The sequence below is a fragment of the Egretta garzetta genome, unplaced genomic scaffold (genome assembly GCF_000687185.1).
Source record: "Egretta garzetta isolate BGI_Z169 unplaced genomic scaffold, ASM68718v1 scaffold169, whole genome shotgun sequence".
NCBI classification, from domain to species: domain Eukaryota; kingdom Metazoa; phylum Chordata; class Aves; order Pelecaniformes; family Ardeidae; genus Egretta; species Egretta garzetta.
In genome coordinates this window covers 208,855-234,397 of record NW_009260798.1, presented here as the reverse complement: position 1 = coordinate 234,397, position 25,543 = coordinate 208,855, and the positions used below count along the sequence as shown (strand labels likewise).

General features: G+C 36.5%; 1 protein-coding gene across 1 annotated transcript in view; it reads right to left on the bottom strand.

Moving 5' to 3' along the window:
• Positions 1 to 25,543, bottom strand: part of CTTNBP2 (cortactin binding protein 2) — a 77,721-nt gene that overhangs the window by 12,406 nt on the left and 39,772 nt on the right. The window contains 12 exon segments of the mRNA XM_009646800.2: positions 2,012 to 2,190; positions 5,091 to 5,278; positions 5,599 to 5,751; positions 9,797 to 9,896; positions 9,980 to 10,066; positions 11,180 to 11,259; positions 11,441 to 11,536; positions 12,367 to 12,642; positions 15,132 to 15,249; positions 18,421 to 18,675; positions 19,710 to 19,860; positions 23,667 to 23,766. Of these exon segments, the coding sequence (XP_009645095.2) occupies positions 2,012 to 2,190; positions 5,091 to 5,278; positions 5,599 to 5,751; positions 9,797 to 9,896; positions 9,980 to 10,066; positions 11,180 to 11,259; positions 11,441 to 11,536; positions 12,367 to 12,642; positions 15,132 to 15,249; positions 18,421 to 18,675; positions 19,710 to 19,860; positions 23,667 to 23,766 (1,783 nt within the window).

Below are 25,543 nucleotides of genomic sequence, written 5' to 3'. Positions count from 1 at the left end.
TTAATAAAATTCCAACCTGGTGTTTAAATTCAGTCCTGCATTTGCTTTTCATTTGTGCTCATCTTGATCAAGTCCCCAGTTCTTTGATATATCTGATACTTTGAAAAGTCGTAGCACTCCCCCGCCTCTGAAAAAGAGCTGTAAAGCAAAACCCTTTACTGTTGGAACATCACCTTTAATTCCCAGACCAAAACCAAGAAAAAAAATGTGGCTAAAATTTTCATGTTTCACTCTACTCTCCAAAACATGTGAAGCTACATGAAACAGCGCACAGCAGGAAACAATTCCCTGTCACGCCTTCTCTCTCCTTGCCCAGCTGCCTGCTTCTACCACTTGCCTCATGCTAATGCTTAGCCCAGAACAAACCCAGTTTGTAGATAGCTGTCTACTGTCTTAATGAATTGCACTGACTCAGTGAAGCTTTAACAAATGCAAAAAGCAGCAGAATAGCACAGTGGAGAGGAGGGGCAAGAGGACAGGGGTGGTTAATTAGATTGAAATAACAGCAACCAGTGAGATGCTAATTAAACCTATTTATTGCTAGTTATATGACCACACTGTTAGCCAGTGTGCTGCTAAACTAAAGGCATCCAGTAAGTGCTCACTGGAGCTGTGCTTTTTAATTGTTAGTGACAAAAACTACATTAAAATGAGTGGTCAGATGGCATGTCGCTACTGTGAAAGATGTTTTGGGGTTGGGCTCAAAATAAAGCATTGTGGATGCAATGCAGTCAAAGTTACACTTAGGAGAAATCCAAACTCGGAAATGCATAATCAGGGTATGTAAAGAATAGTTTTTCTGTCCTCTACTAATGCCATTGCAATAAATAAATGATTAAGACATTTCAGAGGACGTGATTCAAGAGGGAGACAGGAGATAGATTCATGGTATACTTCATTCTTTTTTTTTTTTTTTTTCACAGCACCCATAAAATTTCAAGTCAATGCTACATCCACATTTGGACTTTGATAATTACTCTGGATATTAGATGATCTGTCCTTTTAGAAAAAAAAGGAAAATGAACAAGCAAAATATATCAAGGTCTGCAGACAGAACAAAAGATGAGAAAGCCAGTGCACACACTAAGTGAAGGACCCTGGAAGAAGGGTCAGCAGAAACTAGTGCAAGAGAGAGAAGCCAGAGAGGAATAGAAGTAGCAATTCAGGAGAAGCAGGATGGGAAAAGTAATGTCTCTTGAAAAAAATCTCCAGAAACCAACGTTATTTGAATTCTGAATAAGTTTGAATCTTAACTAGGGGCTCATTGCCTTTCTAGTATAGCCAAGCATCATCTTAGCACAAAATTAATGTATTTTAAAATTCTATAACTATTTCTAGTATCACTTGCTAACATTTGCAGAGAAGTTGGAATGTGAACAGATGTTCATGCAATTGTAGGCAAAAAAAAGACAAAATTTTCATCATTCTTCTTTTATGTTGCTGGACATCAAACCATGTGTATAGCTAAAAAGTATATATCTGCCTTATTTACTAAGCTAATACATCTATGAAATTGTATGTATGTTTAAAAATTATACCAGATATTAAAGAGAGTGAGAAATCTTTCTCCAAATTTCCCTCTTGTACAACTTCAAAAGGAAACTTTACCAACTTTTCAAGCTCAGATTTCTTGGATCTTATTTTTGCCTGTTCACTAATGAACAGCTTTCTTCACAGTGCTGTCTTGAAAAGAACAAAACCTTTAAAGGGTTGAGCAATATTAGCCATTCCAGTACAAGTAATATTTTGCAACTTCTGTGTCAGAAAATAACTGAAGGATCACAAGACTGACTGTTAACCAGTGTTCGACACCTAGTTCCCACTTCTGTCCTTCAGAATTGCCCTTCTAGTAATTAAATATCAAACAAAAGTTTAAAACTTTCAATAACTTCCACTAAAATACTTTCAAGGTTGTCGAGTCAGATGAGTTTTGGGAGAAACATAACTGCTACATTTCTAGTAAGTATCTAGTTGGCACTGAACAGTGTCAAACAGGAAACAGAAATCTTACTTCACTGTTGCTTGGCCATGCCCCGGCACCACAGGACAAGAGAAGAAATGTTTTGGCCCCATAAGTGCTTCAGGTGCTCCTAGACGTGATAAGCAAGAGTTCAGCTGGTGCCAAACAGCAAGAATCCAGTCTATGATCTTGCACACAGGATCACATGGAGGAGGTATTTTGCCTCTGAACTGCAGAGAAAAAAAGATGTTTGACATGACGTAAGACCTCTGCTGCAAACACTTTCCTTGAAATGCCAAGAAGGCTTGGGGCTTTTTTTCCTGGTATATTGCTATCTCAAAAATCAGGAAGAGTCAAAAACTGGTCAAACCTTTTTATGGAGTATATTGAAGTCTTGTATTAAAACTTATTCCTCAACTACACTTTAAAAGATACGTCCTTATCAATAAATCGATATGCCTTTACTTTCTTGTGGGAAACTGAGACACAAATTTGGCAGCAGTGCTTTTTCTACGGTGTTTAAGATTAGGATTACAAGAGATAGCTACCATATCCTATGCAATGTATATGATATAAATAAGGCATATAAAAGAACATACAATCACACTGAACAGGAATGTCTGATCCAGGCATTTTCTCACTGAATTTCCATATTGATTTTAGATTTAGTAGCAATGAAGGAAAGATGCCTTCCGCTAAGACTTACATTTTTTAGTATACCTTGTTAAAGGCAAATTATTTGGTGCCAGAAAAATCTTCTATTTCATCTGATTCCAAATTACAATCTTCATCATCCTAATCCGAGGATTATCCTCTGGAACAGTTTGAATTAAAGGAAGCATTAAAAGATGCACTAGGGATAGTATTTGCCAGCACTGTAGCCAGAGCTTTTTGACAGAGTCTACAGGTGCACAATATAAAGTTAACGTCAAAAAAACATTTAAACTGTTCCCATATATCTTAATAATCCAAAATAAGGGGAAAAGAGCTTTTCATCTGAAAACATGAATATTAAGGCACAAACAAGGTATCAGAATATAGAGCAAGGATATTTGAAATAGTCCATTGTTCAAACAATAAATGTGCTTTTACTTTCCCTTAGATTTTTATAACAGATTAATCTTTCTTCTGTTTTTAACTTTGGAATCCACTATTTTAAGCCCCATACCAACTGGCATTTGAGTCTGCATATGGCACCTGTATGTATTTAAAAAAAAAAAAAGTACTAGCACCCTGGGCATTTTTATTCATTATTTAATTAGGGAAGATACAGGAAGACACATGGCTTTTTTCTCTAAACAGCCACAATCTGCATATATGCTTTAGAGAAAATAAATTCGATGAGATTACTACTCAAATTCTGTTCAACTTCAGTCAGAGGTAGGAACCTATTACATAGTTAAACTATAACCTGTGAGACTAAGGATTGCTTTTAAGCCTAAACAAAATAGCCTGAAAATTACTTCTCTTACATGGTGATGCAATTTCTGGTAGCCAAAGCAGCCTTTGTCTGTGAACAAGTCAGAATACCATTGCTTCTGCAATTGTCTGCATTGCTGTATTTCTTGGCCTTGTGCTCAACTGAAGACAGTCCTTCTCTTTGATCTTGAATGATCTATGATCAAAGTGTTTCTGTCCTTTTATAAAGGGGCTTAGATCACTAGATACTCTCCAGTGTAAGTTTGAGAATACAATCTTTCTCCTCAAGAGGATGGATGAGGATTCTGCTGCATACTTTTATTGCACTGTCCTCTGGCCTATACCTCATTCCAGCACTACAGCATATCTGCAAGATACCAGCTTCGACCAACCCACCTACTTGGCTACAGACAATTGCTACCCACCCCATCCTTTGCAAGGATTCTGGAAACCATTCATATCCTCAATCAGACAACCACTCATAATGGTTCCAGCTTACCATGTCTGTAGGGATTAAAAGATTTAAAGCACGTGGGGAAAAAAAGAAACATTGTTTCATGCAGAATATAGTACTTAGAAATAACTACGCATGTGAAAAAAGTAGTCTAAGTAATCTATTAAGAGTTTCACTGATACATTTCACATGATTCCTTTTTCATATTCTGTATTCCTGTTTTTGCTATTAAATAATACCGAGGAATGTTTCAAAATTTCCTCATTATCATAACTGAAATGTTTGGTTACCACACATATCCTCTTCAGGATCTCTTTGAATCAGTAAGCTTTTATAGATGAGAACTGTGGCACAGGGTACAGGAGATGACATCCCCAAGGATAACCAAGATGCATACAGCTGAACACTCAGAACTGACAGTAGGTCTGTTGTCCCTGACCAGGACTCTTTACTGCTGACAGTTTTTTCTGTTCCCAGAACAATCTCCCTTTTTAAGCCTGTTCAAAACTCTGCTGCCAAGATTATTTTCCTTTGCAGCTGTTTCGATTAAACTCCCCCTCCCAACGTCTAACACGGCCTGACTGTCTGCAATCGCTGCTATCACACTGGAATGGTTTTCTTCCAAATAACTTTCAAAATTCCACAATTCTGCTTTTACCCACGTCTTTGTTTTCATTTTCCATCCTCCATTTATTTATTAATGTTAAAACAGACTTCCCATCTTTATTTTCTTTTGGACTCTTGTTCCAGCTTCAGCAGGCCTATTGGCTCAAAACAACTTCCCTACTGATATATTTTCACCCCTCTTCCCCCCTTTGATTTTAAAATTGTAAAAACTCTTTTTGCTGCTTAAAACTTAGACAATACACAGAGGACATACAACTATCTTATTTTAGATATACAGAAAAAATTCCTTGAGAAAGGAATTTTATGTTTGCTGAACAGATTCTTACTATCATGCTCACACAGAAGGTGAAAAAAATTACCGAAGGATGTTTTCATACAGTGCATAAGCAAGTATCCACAGTATCATTATTTGCAGCCAACCTGTGTGTTTACGCTAATCAGCTGTAGCCACACACCTTCCTATATGAGGGTAAGCAGAACATTTACAGTTACACAGCCTGTATCTTCCCAGAAATGAATGCTTTTTTCCTGAAACAACTTAGTTATCTGCTCAGCTTTTGACATTGCCTTCATACATACTTCACAGACCTGGTGATGAACAAAATTGCTGAAGCCCATTAAAGTTCTTACCTTGTTTATAACTTTTCTTCTTAAAAACCTTTGAAGCAAGCCACGCATTGGTTCCCCATCCCACCTAAGTTGAACCCAACGAAAATGCGGCGAAACCAGCAGGTCAGGACCATGAAGATGACACTTTGCAATTGTCCCCAGTAAAAAGCAGTTCTCATGAAAGTAAAAGGCACCTGAAACTCCATTTGCTAAAAATGAACCATAAAACATTTTACTAAAATACTCAAAGCTTTGACATGATTTCATATAAAAGCAAGAAGCGCTGACATAATTGCAGAATCACAGAATGGTTGGGGTTGGAAGGGACCTCTGGAGATCATCTAGCCCAACCCAATTAGAAAGAAAAAAACCCCACCATAAGGCTAATGCCTTAAAACATGCAATATTTGGTTAAGAACAACTGTTTGCAATAAAATATAAAAACTGAACAAATATACATTTTTCTCCTGTTCCCTGTTTGGCCTGTACTGTAGTAAAAACATTTCTCCATCCCAAATTCTTTAAATACCTCTTTGAATATTGCAAGGACTTTCCGAACTCCGATTCTCTAGAGGTGCCAGAAAATCTCCTAGTAATTCAGATAAAGAAGCTCTCTCCAGATTTTCTAAAATCACAATGGTTGTCTTGCTTACAGGAGGCTGTTTAACTGGAACCAGACAAGCTGAAATATAAAAATCCCATTAATGTCTACTTATGAAAATTGACTTTTATTTATGTATACAGCTTTTACTGCTACTAATGCAACAAAGGATTTTTTTTTTTATTTTTTGCTTTTAACTTGTTCACAGAAGCAGACAGACTGTATAATGTGTTCAAAACTGGAAGCCTAAAATCAAGCAATTGAAAGAATGTTGTATTGTACAATAAGGAAAAAACCTGAAAGCTATTATTAAAATAAATTCCTGAAATGGCTATAATGGGATCTTCATAGATAGGAAGGATTTCAGCACACTGAAAAAAAATACAACAGAAAAGATAGCAAAGGCCTCTGAAAACATTTCTTTCATTTTCTGTAGTACATCTTAAACTTTTAACATGTACTCTTTATACCATGTAGTGATAAAAGGATTCAGAATACTCCATATTTATAAGAAACTTAATCATTCTATGAGATTGCCTATTTGTTTGCTACTATCCTCTCTTCAAAGCTTCCTTCAATATCCTAAGAATCACCCAAATAATCAGAGCTAGTCTGAGGCACAAACAGTAGCACCTGAACCTAATAAGCATTAATAATATATATATATCTCCTTTTTTCATATTTCAGACCTTTTCCTTTATTTTTCCTGATTTTAACGTCTTATTGCCTAAAAAAGATAAGCCTTTGCAAGTACTCCTGTAACACTAAATCCCAGATGGATGCTTCTGTAATATAAATATTAAACAAAACATTTGTCTTGAGTATATTCTGCCTTGCATTGTTTCAGAACTTTCTGCAGGTAGTACTAAAGATGGTCATTAAGGAAAGTGATGAGTAATATGGCAAAACTTACAGCAACTGGCTGGAGCTGATGATTGCTATGTATTTGCAGTTTCCTGAATATTACTGCCCTGTTTTACTAAGAAGATACAGCTGGACTGCAGGGAGGACAGGTACCTCCTCTGTGTCTGATAGAACCATTTAGAGAGAGGAGGAGAGTGCTCTCCTAGGAGAGGAGATGTGGCAGAACAATGGGGCAGGAAGCAGGCAAAAAAATCAGAGACTCAACCAGCAGCACAATGCTGAAATGCAAGCACAGACTATTAAGAAGAGTGTGTTGCTGACACACAGTAAAGCATCCAAAAGAAGCAGCTTTCCTAAGAGACAGTGGCTAGTAAACAAACCAGACTATGAAGGATTTTCTTGCCTGCAGGCCAAACACCAAAGCCTAGCTGACTTCTGACTAAATGGTCTCTTCTTCGCTCCCAGCAATGTGATGGCACTCAAAATGACATGCGGGAATAATCACTGGCAGAAGCTATCCTCCAAACTGTGACCAGGATTTCCTGGGAGAAAAAACTGTCATAGACTGAAGTTACACCAGGAAGTGTGCTAACAAACAGAATGGAGCACTGCACACCACTGTACAAGCCCATGGGATAGCTCTACTTCTGTTCATAAGCACAGACGTTGACAGAGGGGACTCTGCAGAGTTTGTTGCAACCAGGAAAGCCAATGAAAGCTACAGGATGAAAGCATACTTGAAGAACCGGCCCCACACTGCAAACACACAGCAGACAGAAAGCAGCATTCAGTCTCACTCACTGAATTGTAGTTTTTCTATTAAAAAGTCAGTGATTCTAGTTTGCTTGAATAAAACATTTCCTTATGAGATTCAAATTCCTCTTGGTGTTTCTGCTCTGTCCTTATTGAGAAGGGAAAAGGTAGGGGCTCATCCTCTCAAAACTCAGGCTGTCTCAAAGTTTCATCATGGCAGCACACAAGAATGCATCCAGAGGTGCTGCATTGGTATGACTGAAATTGGTACAATTTCAGATGCCTAAAGCCCAGCCCCCTTCAATACAGAAAGTGCAATGTGAAAATCACAGCTCCTGAAACACAAGGTTATTCCAAGCAGTAACAACATTTATCAATTTATTTTTAATGTGAATGACCATATTGAATGAGAGGTAAGGTTGGGATCCTAGAGCTGTAGAAGAGGCCATAATAATAAAAGACAGAAGCCCAACATTTTTGGATGAAAATCAGGTCTTGCTACCATGGTTAGATTCAAACTATATTGCTAGATTTGTCAACAAAAAAGCCCCAGACCTAAAAACTCATAAAACAGAAATGGAAAAAAAAAATACAAGAAAGCTGCAAAGGGGTGAAAGCAGCTACATATTTGAGAACTGCCTGCAAACAGCAAAACTGTATTTGAGACAAAATTAATCTGAACAGTACGAAAGAAAAGGAAGCATTGCATCACTCTTCAGGCTCTTCTATTACTGTAAGCGTAATATTATATAATTGTGGCGGTGTGCTCCCCCCTCGTCTCTGACTCCCCCTCCTTTGACCTCTTTCCAGTGATAACCACCTGTGGCCGTGGTGATAGATGCATCTGGTTTGTGTCTGGTCCTGAAGGATGCACCCACTGGATGTGGGGGGAGACAGATAACAACACAATAGCTAAGGGCTGTTGTGGAATGTGCCCACCTAAGCACAGTGGCCAGTATGCAAAAATTACTATGAGCCAATTATCTTACCCCCATAAATAGTGAGCAGCCCAAGAGGCCTTTGAGCTCTCCTGCACGGCAGCGGGCTGTACGCCAGGATCTCCCCTTGAGCAGGGACGCCTCCCAAGGTTACTCCTCGAGGTTGAGAGATTCCTTACCACGACAGATTCTCGGTAAGTGACTAACAGCATGCTAACTTGGAAATCTTAGCTAAGTGACATAAAGAATTAATTGTGCATGTATAATCCTTTAGGCATAAACCGTTGACCAAGTCTGGGACTAGGATTGGATCCAGCCGCACCTAGACTCCTCTCTGAGGGAGTTTAGAAAGCAAGGGGATCTTTTCTGAACCTCATGACTCAACGGGAGGGTCTCCCTGACAGTTTTGTCTGACCCTGTCCTCTGTGCAGTAAATAACAAAGTGTACCTTGCCATCGAATCTCAAACTATTGTCGCAGTTACCACTGAACTTTGTTAACTCACTGTTTTACACCAATAAACCACATTATTTTTGCCTCCCTCTCACTCCATCCGCGACAATAATATATTGCATATTATTGCTGTATTATTTTATATATTATATACTATATTATAACTGTATAGTTAATACTACAGTGAAAGAAAATAGAGTTTGAATGCATGAATATGGGCAAAACACAGTACAACCTGCCCATGAAAAAGCCCTCCACAGAAAACACTGCTTTTTCCTTCACTTTTAGCACTATTCTATTCCTTTTTTTTTTTTATATTCTCCTTCCTACTTCTGACTGACCCATATACTGACACCCATTCTTCTGCTTCCATACTTTGTCCTTTTTTCACTCTTACCAATTATTTATTGTGAATTTACACAGGTACAGCCTACTGACCACTTTGAGAATACTTCACTCTGGAGCAGCCACGTAACAGGCCTTTAATCTACATGTAGCTATTCACATCCATTAAGAGACAACTGTTCATTTGAACTTTGTTCTGTAGCAATGGGTCAGAATACACACACACACACACTAACCTTTGCCTGCCCAGATGACAAAATCTGGCTCAGTTCCACACATAAGTATCAAGTAAACAAGCATGTATCAAAAGCAGGTGGTCTGACTTTTTAAGAACTCTTTCACTTCTCCTTTTATTCCCAGAAAGGTAATAATTATAGCTTCCCTTATCTTTTTTTTTTTTTAAATAGAACAGCTACAATAAGGCAACAATAGACCTTCATTTCTGATTCAGTAGATCTGAACCATAGCAATCAACTTTTAAAGGCTCACAAACAAAGGGAAAAAGGAATGAGACAGAAAAAAATACTAAGAAATACTAATTTTACTTAAATGACACGAATTTTGACAGAGCTCCCTATCGGACTGTCATGCTTAGTTCTACCTCAGTTTAGACTCTTATCATTATTCCCCAAGCACCTGGAAAACTATGGGATCTGTGGAAACATGCCACCCACTATGCAAAATGTTTTAATGTATTTCTTTACTTTGTACCTTTAAAAATTGTCCTACAAATTACCAGAATCAGTCCTGCTGAAATAACCTTCCTAACCTTACCACTACTGATGAACAGTTCTGCAAGCTGCTCCTTGGAGAAACCAGCATCCACTTCAACTTTAATGATTTCACATGTGGATCCTGCAGCCACTTGCTTTTGCTGTGTTGAAAATTTAAAGGTTTGGTGAAATAACGCAAACTCTAATTTATGAACTAATTTACTTTATATGTTTGTGTTAATACCTTCATGCAGGCCGCTATCTGATATGCTATATAGTCTTGCAAACTTCCTTCTGGACCATGGAAAATGACATTACGGTATTGTTCAACCTACAGACAGACAATAAATACTCTTGAAAGTTCACAGGCTTTGATTATTTTTTTTTACGTAGATGAGACAACCAGCACCTAACAGACAAAATTCCTTGGTTTGCACTACTGGAGTTGATAATCCTGACTATATTAGTTTCAAAATAGGCAATATTTGCATACAATATCTTGTAAATATATTGATAAAGTTATAACCTAATTTTTAAAACTACATGAAAAGGTATTTTGTCATTATAACAATCATTAAATTGAAAAATTCATGTAGGAAGGATGAGTTTAGGAGTCATAAATATTTCCTTGATTTTCAATTAAAATATATAAACCAGAATGATGTTAAAATCAGAGTAGTTTTGGTCACTGCTAATTTAAGAACTTAGTCTAAGGACTTTATTTCCAGTTGAAATGGGATCATGTTATCAATATGGTAGAATAAAAAATATTTAATCTATCTTAACTGTAAAATCACTTTATCTCTAAAAAGTCAGTAAGGGAATACACTCATATCATTATGCAATATTGTTGAATACAGTAGAAACCTATGGCATGTAACTGTTCTTCTAACAACATAAAATACTGTCCAAGGACACAGCAGAAATTATGCAGTTTTTAAACTAATTCTGATTTGATTAGCAACATTAAAACAAATGATCTATGAAAGTTAACTCATATTATCCACTTATTCTTACATTTTGAGGTACTGAATAAATTGTAAGGGTTACAGGAGATTACATATATAAGCTAATAAAATTCAAGTCTCAAATAATTACTTACATGAATGTTATTCTAATTTACTTTCCCCTCAAGAAGTGGAATGAAATAACTTTGGAAAGAAGTGAGGTATCACAGAGCTTTGAATATATTTTCTTAAGCAGTTAGCTAATCAGATGTCAGGTATTTAAAGAAGAAAGTTAATGCCCTCATGTGACTAAAGTTATTGGGGTAAGATTTAGGGGGAACTTTATTATTTTAAAATAACAGCTTTCATCCCATTTCATTTTTTAAAAGTCTTGACATTCTTTCATGGAGTAGAAGGTAATTTTTTTTATTCAATGCTACTACAGAAGTATTTTCATGTATAAATAGCATGCAGAGAGAAGCTAGCTTAGTACTTACCAGGCGGAGGTAATTCTGAAGTGTCTGAAGGTGGATCATAGATGCATAAGTCACGCTATTTAGGCAGCCTTCTTGAGGTCCTTTAAAGAGATATACAAATAACTTTTCTTAATCTCTCGTGTTTATAAGCATGTATGATAGATACACATGCTTTTCATGCAGTATTCTACAGGCTATGCAAATTAAAATGGTGAAGAAATGAAAGGCATTTATATGGAATGTCTTAACATTCGAAACTGAAAATTACGAATTGAAAATTACCAAACAAAAACACTGTGATATGGTCAGCTCTGTTGTTCTTCAAAAAGTCCCATGGTGGTTGGGAAAAAATCTGACCTGTTGACCACGAAATGTTTCCTGTTAAAAAGAAAAAATGAGAGAGAGAGATATTCCCTGTATCTATATAAAATGTCCTATGCTCAAGCATATTCTCTTGCTTACAAAGATTTTGTGCATACACTGACAAATTTGACAAACAAACCAGTCCAATGTACTAAATCATACTATTATTTGATACATGACTGAGGATACTAATGTCTTCTGCCAATTGAGACACACATTTAATAACTAGCCTATCTTTACATGTAGAATAAAGTAAAATAAGATCATTTGCCCAGTCTGATGTGAATAGGGTTTTTTTTGGGGTGGTGGGCAGGTGGAGGGGGGAAGGGGATTTAAGATGAAGCACATGAATTTTCAGAATCGTATGCAACTATTACCATTACCACCACATTTTGCCCAATTTATCCTAATTTTAAAGATTTTTCTATTGTACCTTGATAAGTGAAGTTACAAAACCATGAGTGGTTCTGTTCTACCTATGCTGATGATTTACAGTCTGGATTTCCTGTACATTCTGGATATACTGTAAAGATGTAGTGTGGACTTTGCTTTGAATTTTTTGGTTTCACCTGTAATACAGATCTCTCCTCTGGCATAATAAATTGAGTAAAGGACTAATTAACATAGGGCCTCATGGTCCCTGAGATGATACCATACACATAGCTAAAAGTAACGAATGCTTTCATGCCAGCACTGTTCAAAGTTTCATAGCCTGTATTGGTCCTTCTTAGTCTAAGCTTTAAAAGATCCAGAAATCTAAAGATATTTTTATCTTTCTTACAAGATTTCACAAAGCCAAGAAACCCCCACAATTTTTGCTTTTCTTATTACACCAATATTGATACCTAGTTTGACAGATAATATACTGCTTGCACTGAGGCCAATGTTGGATTCTGCAGCACTATTAAATGACAGGTCTTCTAGGCTCCTCCATCCATCAGAAGCGATTGCTTGGAAATGGTTTGTCACTGCCTGACTCACTGCTTTTGAAAAATCATCCCATGATGTCTGTTTGCGGATATTTAAAGCACATATTGTGTTTTCTGTATCAAATTCCTCTGCACCACAATGGGCTGGTTCAATGCCACTGACTGAAATCCTTACAGGTACATTAAGAGCATCTGTTGAAAAGCAGAAAACCAAGAATGAGAAAAACTATAAACCTCAATTAACAAAATCCTATCATTAAAGACCAATAACATCTAATATTGCAAAGGAAAGCTACAAAATAACTTGTGCTACAGAAAAGCAAATGTTAAAGAGCAGCACGGATCACCACCATAAAATCAGAGCAGTGATGAAAAACAAATATCAAGGTATCTATCTTTTTTTTACATAACAAAATATCAGTATTATTATGCTTAAATAACAGGAAGCAAGGCCAAACTTGTTTTATCTTTTATTTCCTCTTTACAGACTAAATTCTTATAAATTAAGACAGACAGTAGGTAGTGTCCCAGTGTTTCAGTTTATTATGGTTGTGCACTTCTGTATTATCAATGTAGAAAGGAATTTTCTGGCACTAGTGCACAAGTGGAAAACAGTTAGTTGAGCCAAATATCTTTAAATAAAAAGCTAAGAGCTAAGACCGAAAACTGGAAAAACTTGGAAAAATGTATTTAATTTGCTATAGAATAAATTGACAAAATAGTAAAAAAAGGAAGTAGAAAATTTACACACACATTCTAGAAACAAAATTAATTCAATGAAGTTATTTTAAATCTTGCTCTTTGAAAAATGGAATACAGCTCAACAGAAGCAGCAGCAGTCTATATGGATCATTTAGACAACTAAAAGTGAAAATGAAACTATCTTTTAACTTTAATGCCAAAACAGTATCTTTCAGAAATTATCCCTGAAATTAAAAATAAGTGCACCACAAAAAAAGATAATCAGCTTATTATGAAATCTTGCAACATGATCTTAGTTTTTCTTTTGAGTTCAGAAGCCAAATCTTCAGCTGATACAAACCAATGAAGCTTTTCAGATGTTGGAAAAGCTCTGATTTAAACCCACTAGCCTACCATAGGGAAAAGATTACTCAAAGGCATCCTTCAGATGTGGGATTGTGAGAAATGTATCAAAGGCTTGCCCTTCTAATGGCTGGACCTCAGGGAAATGAACAATGACTCTAAGAAATACAGAGAGTCCTCTACAAGGAAACAGGCCCCTAGGACAGAGGTATAGTGTATGCCTAAATTTCAGTGCATGTCTCCTCTATGGCATAGCTGGTGATCCTGGCTCCTTGTCTTTCATATCTGTTGGAGCACACTCTGCTGTCCTACATGCATGTAGTTCCTTAAAGTGGAAACCTTACTGGACTGTGAGGAAGGTAGAGGATGGTACATACACAGCTTACCCAAAATGCAGTCTTGGCTTGTTGAGGCATATACCCAGATGAGAGTGGTGTTTCCAAGCTTCCATAGATCAGATATTGTGGGGTCAAAAAAGCTAATTATGATTTCACTAACGTTAACTACAGGCTTAACAAATGAAAGAGAAGAGAAATGGAGTCCAAAGGTTCTGACCTTTTTTTTTTCCTGACTGATACAAGCAGTTGGATTCATTATAAGCCTGACCAGAGAAACAGGGTACTAGAATTGAGGAAAATAATACAAGCATCAATTTAAAAGGCTATAGATTCAGCCATCAGAAATTGGCTTCAGTCTGATAAAGAAGTAGACCACAGAGGAGTTTCTATTAGAAAGTGAGCTGTGTTCCCATCTGCACCTACAGTAAAATGGTAAGAAGCTAGACATTATTACAGCTGAAGAGGAAAATCAGAAGCATCACACAGAAAGCTTCCCTAATTTTTTGATTATCAGTGAACTTGACTACTCACAGCCCTACATCCCACAACACAAACACAAAAAAAGTGAATAAATACAAAGCATACAAATCTACAAGGACAATAATTCTGACTACACAGAGAAATAGAAAACACAGAATTTGTGAGTGGATGGACTAAGTTCTAACTCAAGAACTACACAGGTCAGCCTGCTGTACTGAATTTTGAGAAAACTTACAGAGAAGGAAGAAGATGACAAGTTCCAACAGAAGAACAGTCTTCTGACAGAAGTTATTGATGTTGGAAAAAGAAGTTGCTTGATGTTGTCTAAGACTTTTCTTGAAGAATAAAACAAACAATCCCCTCAACAATAAACAAGTGGCAAATAAAACTACGCTCTAAAAAGAGATTCAGATATGACTAGATGATTGTCATAGCCTGAGGAAGTTTGACAGCTATCTGCCACTAAGTGATTTTCCTGAAAGAATTTGAATAAAAGACAAGAAGAGGATAATAGCTTTGGAAAAAGTAATTACTAATATTAAATTCAGAAATTTTAAGATAATATGGATGTTTGTACATGTACAATATATATCATCTTTTCAAATGGTTTAAAAGCAAAGACATAAGTCATTTAATAATGTCCAACAAAATTTTGTCATATGCTTTTGCAAAATTTGGAGAATAGAAACTTGCTAGGTTAAGAAAACTTAATTTTGTGGTGCCAAAAAAGTGACAACGACCCTTTTAATATTTCTCATTTTTGTCCCACAAGCTCTTTACTAAAAACATTTTTACATAGTGCTAATAGCATTTACTTACTTAAGTTTTCTAGGAGATGTTTGCAATCATCAGTAGCAACATCATGCAATGTTCGATTACACTTATCTTTTCTCTCAGCCTCTAGTCCACCATGGCTACAAAGGATTTCTAGACAGTTCTGCAAAGGTAAGAACTGTATTATTTACTTGTCCATTTGCTGCATTAAAGAGTTCTACCAATATGCAGTTAGACTCCTAATTGAAATTCTTACACATGCATTTCCAAAGATAGCCAGCTACAGAGTTTCTAAATATGAGTGTCCAAATGATGCTTCTCACAGAGCTGAAAACCAGGATTAAAAATATTTTACAGCAGACTTGAAAGTCTCAAATCAAGATTTTGAAAAAGCAGAACATATGCAGCCAGGCTTCTACAGTCTCTAAGCACCAAGTGCTGATCAGTTGAATTGAGAAATTCTCAGCATCTGGTCACTAGTTTAGGTATTCACACAAGGGAACAGAAGCCCAACTATGCATCCTGTTTGGAATACCCTGGCTTCAATGTTCAAGCAACACTAAAAAAGCAATTCTAAAGCTTAATACAGGCTAATTAATGAATCTATTCAGATGGCAATCCATGAAACCAGTTTTCACTTTGCAATTCACCAAGTAGGAGTTTCCGTCATGCCTGACATCTGAGCAGGACACAGCAAAAAAACCTGATCATTTTAAAAATCACCTTGCAAGCCTCTTGTTTGGTAGGCAAACCTGAATTTCTGCAAGCACAGTAACAATGAAGTGAAATAAAAATGCATTTCTATTAAAGTCAGAGCACAAACATTTTGTGGATGCCAACAACATGATGCACTCTTAAAATTCAAAGGCTTAAAAAAAAAAAATCATATGCTCAACAAAAGCAAAAATTCATTACAATTCTTTAGAAACAAGCTACTAGCAGATAAATTTGGATTGGTACAATCATATTGTGACAAGAAAAAAATACTAATTTTATAGGTCCTCCGAAACTAGCAAGGGGAAAAAAAAGACCTCACAAAACTACATTCAAATGTTGATTGATCAGCCATCAGAAGACTGATTAAGTCTTGGTTTCTAATGATTGTCCATTCAGCAACGATACAGGTGGACTTCATGAAAGCTTTGTCATCCTCAGACATGCCTTTCAAGGATAGATATCCATATGAAAAAAAGACACCATCAGAAATGTTACTGGTTAATACTATATTGATAACCTCTGGGGTTAATCATAGCAGAGAAACCAAACGTTGAAAACACAGAGAAGCAGCTATTAAGTATTTCATATCAGAACAGTGGCTTGTTGCAGGTTGGCTACTGTTAAGTATTTTTGTAGCTGTTCTAACAGAAAGACTTTTGTCTTTCATAAACATGAAAGTCATTCAAACTATATATCCCTGTGAGATGAAATTTTACCAGACTGTGCTCCCAGCACTTGTAAGAACTTTTAAGAAATCAATTAGGTCACTAACGTTCCCAGAAGAAAACTGACCAGAGCAAAAACCCCATATTTTCTTGTCAGGTTAGTAAGTTAACTCTGTCTCTCAAATGGGTGCAATGAATGCCAAAGACAGCAGAAGGCGGAGGACTGAACCATGAAGCTGAAAGTGGGAAGTAAAGAGGGAAGAAAGAAGTGGGAGAGAACAAAGAAATTATGCTTATTTCCTTAGTAAAATGATAAGTTTTGTTGGCTCTGTTGCCTCTGAAATAGCAGCAAAGAAGCCCTAGCATAATTCATCTGTAAAGATGGCAGCTACCAATCTCAAAAGAAAAGGGTGCAAGTGCCAGTACTGTTTATATGCAACTATCGTGTAATGTCATTCTTGACATGCAGTGCAGATGAAGGATTAGAGAATGAAGTTGAAGTGTTAACAGTACTTGAAGACGGCTGTTAAGCTTTCTTTAGCTTCTTAATATCCCAAACATCTCTCAAGTCAATAAATGCATTTAATCGGACACAATTATAGGAAGTCTTGGCAACCTCAAAACCAGCAATCTGACTGCCAGCTGTATATTGCCTTCATCACCTAAAAGAATACCCTCAACCCTCAATGGAGATCTTATTAAACAGTTGATTTGGAATGTGCTCAGAAACTCAAACCCATGAATTATTCATGAAAGGTATATGTGAAGACTTCCAGCATCAGAGCCTTCAGAGAGAACACCTAGCTGAAGCCTCTTTTAGACACTAAATAAAACCTAGCTTCAAAGTTCCTGAGGATTATATTATTGCAGAAAGAAGCAACATATTGCACACTATGTAAGTATTTTCAGACTATAACAAATACCTTAAACTTCATCTAAATGGAGATGAGTAGAACCTGAAATAAAAGTCTGTATCTGCCTACCTGCCAGACAGTGGTAATGGAACATTGACTCTGTAATGCCAAATGCTGAGTAAGCAGTGGCTGGTCCCTAAAAAAACATAATTTAATAAACCGAATCTTAAATCTGTGCCTTTTTTGTATTTCTCATAGTAAATTTATCAGGATAAAAAGCAATATTGAATTAGCATGTAATCACAAGCTGATTTTTGAAGTCTTGGATCATGTTTTCCTAAAATTCACTCACTTCTGTGTTTAGTGTCTTCTATTTTCTCCCTGGGTAAAAGTTTCACAGTAAGATCTGACTGACAGCTGTCATTAAAAACAAAAAAACAAAAAATCCTTTAAACAGCCAGTGTTAGAAGTGTGAAGCTTCTGATATCAGGTCGTTCAAGTAATACTCAATTTCTAGAAATCTTCCTGTTTATCACCAGTAAGACCTGTCAGGTCATTCTCCATGTCATCAGTTATCCCAACTCCCAAAAAACTTACTAATTGCCTGCTAAAAAGGCCACCCAAAATAACAAATTAAACAATGTATTACTGCACAAATTTGATTGTCAAATTTCTTGTTCTTCCCTCCCCCCCCCAGGAAAAATTTTTCATAGTTAAATCATCCGTAACTGTAACTGGAAACTATGTCCATCTAATATCTATATTAAGTAGATGACACGCAATGAACTGGCATTTACGGTGGGATTCACCTCACCTTAACTTTGAAAATCTGAATCTCAAGCAATCATGTTTTCTCTTTTTATTGTTGCCCCCAAAGAAACAGGCATTTAAATATGACAATTCACCCCATTTGACACCTAGCTTCTGGGGTAAATTATCCACTGGAATCATCTCTCTGTTAAATCAAGTGTGGCAATAAACTAGATAACAAACTTAGATTTAACATCTAAGTTTTAGTTCTTCAAAGATTAAAAAAAAAAAAGGATTTATCTTCCCTAAATCCTATCAGGTTATTGTAACCTGTTTGCATAGACTGACCTTAAAGCCTTTTGATGCTGCTATGTGGGCAGCAGTCCAACCCTCTTTGTCAGCATGGTTGATGAGATCTGCAGAAATAACAGGCTTTACTCTACTGCTACAGTTGTCTTCTCTCTTCTCCAAATCAAAGTGGTCTAAATTAGGCTCTGCATCAGTCAAAGAGTTCCCATTGTTTGGCTCTCCATAGTACATAAGGAGCTTGAGACTGTCAACATTACCAGAATCCACTGCTGCGTGAATTGGTGACCAGCCATCCTAAAAAAAAAACAAAAGCAAAAGGCACACTCCTACCAAACACACAGAAAAATGTTTGCAGAACTTATATCAGCAATAAATCTGAATGGGAGGCTCTGTTTGGAAATTAAAAAGGTAAGCAAGAGTAACATAATAATCCTTTGGGAAAACAGAGTTGCTTGTATGTATTTGGGGTGGAAGAAAGAGAGGGAAGAAAATGTAGCAGCAAAAAAAATTTACAGCTTTCTCCAAGGGCAGTCCAACAGACAGAAACTTCAAAACCTTTAGAAGAGTCTAAGTGATATAGGACTTACATGTGGTTAATACACTGTTTCCTTATCGTGTATGAAACTAACACGATTCTAATGATCAATAATTTGTTTCATGTTGCATTAATCAATGTATTAGTCAGATATTTTCATGGTTTCGGCATCATAACTTACTCTCATTTCAAGTCAAATGTATTTACTTTCCAGATCCAAAATAAATGAATCAAAAAAACGCAGTGTAATAGTGAATGTACTGTGAAGCTAATACTCTTTGTGCTGTGTTTCTGGACAGCCTACATCCAATGCCATCTCTGGCATGTACTTTTTTTTTTTGCCATATTCTCTGATTTGTGATATATGAGACTTTAGAATATTGGCTGGCAAATCTGGGGGCGGAGGTCCCCTCAAGGACAACAATAAGACACCCTAATGTAAAAGGTGGAAACAAAATCTCTATGTCCACTTCACTGCCTTAAAAATAAGTCAAAACAGAAGAGTTCTGTTTTGCAAATCCAGTGCTAAAGAAAAGTCTGCAGCAAACTGCAGGCAGAATCTGATATATGTAAAATAATATGGAAGTCACATAATTTAGGAGATTTTAGAGACAATACACAGCTTAAAAAGTGCAGAAAGTATGAAGAACAGAATACTAATTTCAATTTACATGGTTTATTCCAGCTTTAAAGAAAACATTAAATAAATATTCTAATCTAAACATTTCCCAGCTCTTTGCAGTTATTCAGTACTATACAAGGTACTTTAACTTTACAAACTGTTTTAACTTACGCTGGTTTTTACTGTTCGATCTGCTCCACCTTCCAACAATAGCTTAATACAGTCGTTATTTCCATTTTTACAGGCCAGGTACAAAGGTGTCTGTCCTTTTTCAGCAGCATGGTTAACATCAGCCTGATACATAATTAATAATTCTGCACACCTACAGCAAGCAATAAGGTAGTAAAATTATCTTGTATTCGACTTCCAAAGCTTCTGTATAACTTACAACATTTAAATATTTTTTTATAAAGTGCTGATTTTATTGATACAGATCTACCGCGATTTTATCCATCACATATACATAAGCATAAGGTATAATTTTATACGTTCACATAGACATAGAGACAGAAAATCATGTTATTTTAAATCTGTAAACCTTAAATGCCTGTAGACACATTTAAATACTGTGAATATAAAACATTTAATTTCCCAAGGTTAATAAAAACTTGATGACAGCTGCTTAAGAAAAACATTCAGCTGACCAAAAAAAGTAATGCTTCTTTCCTGATTACTGATATTAAAAATAGTTTTTAAAAGGTAAAAAAAGAAAGGATTAGGACTACCTTTAGATACCAGCAAAAGGGGCACTGGCTTAGGGAAGTAAACTGGTAGGTACAGCAAAACAGCTGATACAGATCCCTGAATGGAGGCTACTCCAGAATGGCTTGGGGTGTGTTGGTAGCAGCTACTGGATTAGGGAGCATAGAAGATTAGGTGGAGGGCTGAAGAGTGGCTCGCTAGGGACCAGCATTTGGGTCCAAGATCCTGCCCTTCCTCACAACCCTGTAGCTGTAGGTCCAGTTTTCTTCCCGATTCTTGTGCCATGTTTGGCTCCCTTCCCAAACCCAGGTTTTCAGCAGCTCTCAAGACTTTAGAAAAATCTTCATTCCGGTCTATTCCCCCTGCAGTTCAAACAAGGGCTTTAAACAAAGATAACTCCCCATCTCTCTGGTTCAATATTTATTAGTCCATAAAAATAGAAGGATATCAACAAAGCCTCAAAGCAACTAATGCAATGCCATGTACGTACTGGTTAGGAGACCATACTATAGCAATAGGATGACAAAATATTTAAAGCAATGTAAGACAGATTTAAGAATATAAGCATATAAGAAATTACAGATAAAAACCCACAACTACTAAAAAATTATCTCCTTTTAGTAAGTTCTTATTTAGTCAGGAAATCAATCAAGTTCAAGATAAAATGACCAATTTTAGAAAAGAGTAAACGAGATAACATTAATATCAATTACTGAGTTGCACTTTCTGAAAATGCTCAAATGAACAGGAAAAAAAAAACAGATAAAAATAATTACCTCTACCTTATAAAATGTTGAATATGTATCCTAACCATACAGCCACAAAAGTCATCTTAAGATGGGCTTATAACAAGACACCTCCATAAAGCAACTGCAGATTGAGTTTTAAGTCTATGTTAAAAATATCTTTTTTGTTAGTTTGCATTGTATTCAATGATTCTGGAAATGCTACATTGACTTTCCACCTCAAGATCAGGTAAGGTCAGTCTGGTCTGGACCACATGGGAAATGATTTTAAAAGTTTCTCCTAAAAGCATTTTCTGAGTTGGTAATATCACTGAACAGCCCTAACCAACTACAATTTCTTTCTGACTCTGTACTGGGGCTGCAATGACAGTATTGTGTCAGTTCAGGAATTAGGTTAATTGACATGTCACAGGGGACCGGCTAGCAAATCTGTCACAGACAAGTATTGTGTAATTGATAGTAATTTAGTGCTTGTCATTAACCCCAGATTCTTAGTGCTGTTGTACAAGTAACATGGACTGCGAAACACAACACTTGAAAGGGGACAGACTATACTATTTCCCCAAATTCTGCCTGTGACAGAATTTTTCTGAGCCAGAACTTTGAAGTGATCAACAAATCAAACAGCCTGAAGCATTTGTCGTCTCTGATATTTTTGGCTGGCCCTGTTATCATTCCATGCTCACTTTTACAATTCTGTTCATGTTTAGTATCTAAAAAAAGTGAAAGCAAGAGAAGCATTTAAGGACATCATACTACATAAGTAACTCTAATGGAAAAACAATATAAAGTCTGCAGTATTATAACACAGCAGATGATATATAGCAAAGCGTTAAGAGGGTAAGTCAGAGAAATAAATAACTTCCTATTTAAACAAAGTCCAAGATATTATAGTGAGAGAATATGAAGAATGTATGGTTTGTCTTGTCAAGTCACATGTCATTTTTGCAGGTTATATGTAAAACGCTGAAACACTTAACTATATATGTATTTCTGTGCTCAAAATACCTAGTGGGAATCTGCTACCTGTGGATTAAGAATTCCAGTAAAAGATGCCCATTAGTTGATAAACTTGAAGTCCTCTAAGAAGTGGCAAGAATCTCTGATGATCCTTATCTACTCATGGAAGACCATGAGAAGGACACTCTTTGTTGTTGGGTCACGGCCTATTACAGTACATAACACTCAAAGACTCTGACCTCTATATGTTGCTATATCAGAGTAAAATCCTTACAAATAGTAAAATGCAACATTAGAAGTATCAAAAACTGAAAGATAAGCAAACCCAAAGATACATAAAACAAAGGTAAAGAATGTAATAAAGATTCCTAGCCATGCTGTTTAAGACTTATTGCATTTGCAAAATAGCTTTATCTGGATAAGGATGCTCTGGAAGAGGTTCTCTAGTGGTTGCTTCCAACTTTCAGTTCTATTTCCCACGATTTTATGATACACAGTAAAGCTGCAGAGCGGAAACGCAACACCAGCCTTCAGCTCCTCTGAGGAAGGGAGGAAAAGGGAGGAAAAAATCCAATCATCTGGATGAATTTTTGTGTACTGGTTCTCAGTATAAAAAGAAGACAGCATTTTCTATTCATGCATAAACCAGCAATCTTTATAAAATTAAGATCTTCAAAAGATAAAAGGAAATTATTGTAACTACATTTTGAAGAATGGTCTTAGAAATATTCTTTGACTCATACGTTATTTCCTGTTTTTCAAAGTTACTGATACAAAAAACCTTAAACCTTAAAAAAACCTGTTTTGTTGTTTAAAGTATTTGATTCTGTACCACTCAGGAGAATACTCAGATAAATGTTCTTTTGTCTCTGAATATGATATTTATAGTTCTCTATGCTTCAAAAAATCAGTACAAAAATAATTTCTTTCCTCCTTCCTCTGTTAATCATAGAATCATAGAATGTTTTGGGTTGGAAGGCACCCCTAGAGGTCATCTAGTCCAACCCCCCCTCAGTGAGCAGGGACACCTTTAACCAGATCAGGATGCTCAGAGCCCTGTCCAACCTGGTCTTGAAAGTTTCCAGGGATGGGGCCTCCTCTACCTCACTGGGCAACCTGTTCCAGTGTTTTACCACTCTCATTGTAAAGAATTTCTTCCTTATATCCAGTCTAAACCTATCCTGTTTTAGTTTAAAACCATTACCCCTTGTCCTGGCACAGCTGGCCCTACTGAAAAGATTTTCCCCATCTTTCCTATAGGCCCCCTTTAGGTACTGAAAGGCCGCAATCAGGTCTCCCCGCAGCCTTCTCTTCTCCAGGCTGAACAAGCCCAACTCTCTCAGCCTGTCCTCGTAGGAGAGGCGCTCCAGCCCTCAGATCATTTTTGTAGCCCTCAAATCCTACGTTGTGGCTGGTAACTCAAAGAAATTAAGAAATTCAAAGGTATGACAGCCACGTAGACCAGTATCATATTATGGTTACTAAGAATACACGTTCAGCAACCTTAAGAGCTGCAACTGGAAACAAAACAAATGCAAAACATAAAAAACAGAATGGCATATGAATATGAGTTTCAGTAGATGCTTTCAATAAATGACAGCTAAATGCATTTATACATAAGAATGCAACAGTAATGTAATGAAAAAAGTATACAATATAATGTAAAGAGAATATAATATTGAATAATAGCTGATGGGCCAAATCTTAAGACTTTACTTACTTGACATGTCCCTGAGCAACTGCTGAACACAAGGGTGTAAAGCCATTTTTGTCAGCAGCATCAACTTGTGCTTCTGCAGTCAGCAGCAATCTCACACAATCTACAAATTGACCAAAAACATAGACTGATGCAACAAAAACAACTGGTTAAAAGTACCAGAAGTTAAAACCTGCTCAAGGGGCAACAGCAGCCAGTCTTTTTGACTATACACCACACACCTTAGTGAACCAAAATAGCTCAGGAAGCAGTTTGCGTGGGAGAGGCGAGAATGGCTCCCAGGGGACACCACCATTCTACTGCAAAAAGGGCCTGGGCTGGGTTCTACCAGGATCCAGATTCGTGCCCATTGCTGGTAACTCCCACAGTGTTAGCTAATTTATGTACCTCCAAAGTGGGGAATCTGAATTATCCAGCAGCCCAAAAGGCAGCAGAGTCCCACTGGCAATCAGGTGACACATCCCAAATATGACAGCCACAGGGGAGATGCTCACAAGCTACATGTAACTCAAACAGGCTGGTCAAGTCTTGTTTTCAGACACTGACGTGGGATTGCAATGACAAATAAGATAAACTGACAACCTCAAACCTCTCCAAACCATTCCCATTCATATATTTCCAAAATGAAATGCTAAAAATAGTACCAGCCTGATTCCACCATCCTACAGCTAAATTAAGATAATTAATTACACAGTAATTAGACTGCTTTTCATCCACAAATTGGAATATCATTTGATGCAATTAAGTTTGAAGAAAGTGCTTAATCTGCTCTATATTCTTCAAATTGGTTCTAGACCAAAATAAAACAAGTCTTTTGTAGTTGAAACTACTACTTTGAAAATAAGCTCAGCTAGAGCACCAGTTATAAACTCCTGACCTGATTTATGAGAAAGCTTAATGCACTCTGTTCCAGTCCTGGGTAGGATCTTTGAGCCAAGCTTTGCTAGTGAAGTTTATCTCTAGATATCAGAAACATGTATTTAGAATTACTTAGAAATCTGCCTAATCTAAAACATTCCTGAATGCATTTATTCCTTTTGAATATTAATACAGATGTTGTGGAGTTGACTGAATAAATAATTTAACATTAAGAAATAAAATTTTAAAACACTTTAAACTATTATATTGCAAATTAAGACTCTTAAATTCTTAAATAAGTAATCTGATCTGAAATTACTTTTTTTTTGTTAAAGCTGGTTGTCAGGATAAGCTACCAGAACTTCATCTGTAATAATTTTTTTAAGCCAGACAGAAGCTCTTAGTTAACTAACTTTCCTAGTATTCCACTTTTAAGATAATACCAATTAAAATCAAATTATATTTTCAATCACTTTGTAACAGAAAAAATACTCTGACATATTTTTCCTCTTTCCATTGTCAATCCCAGTCTTGAAAAATACAGATTCCTGCTTGATATCTTAAAATACTTCTAAAGTTTATGAAGCATGTCGAAAAAATTTTCTTTCTAGCAGTTCCAAGTATTTGGCTAGAATACTCTTTGGTGTCTCCATAAAGCATATGTTAGCCATGCAAAAGTCATGAAGAATGCACAGAACAAGACCACCTTTCTAGAAAGGTATGATTAACTCACAGTTATTGATTGGCTGATCATTCAGGTGATAGCTCATCTATGTGAAAATACTGTTTCTGATGAAGATCACGGAAAAAAGCTGTTTATTCTCAGGCACGGGTGCAAGCATGAGGAAATACAGCTACTTTCATAAGGCCTAGCATGTGAGCTAATAAGGTCTACATGACCTGTTCTGGTGGCATATCAAGCAAAACAGCAATAATCTCCAAGAAGCCCGGGTCCTCTGGAAGGACTTTTGATTGGGATTTGGAGAAGGGTAATTTGGGTCAATCCAGGCTCATTAACTCCA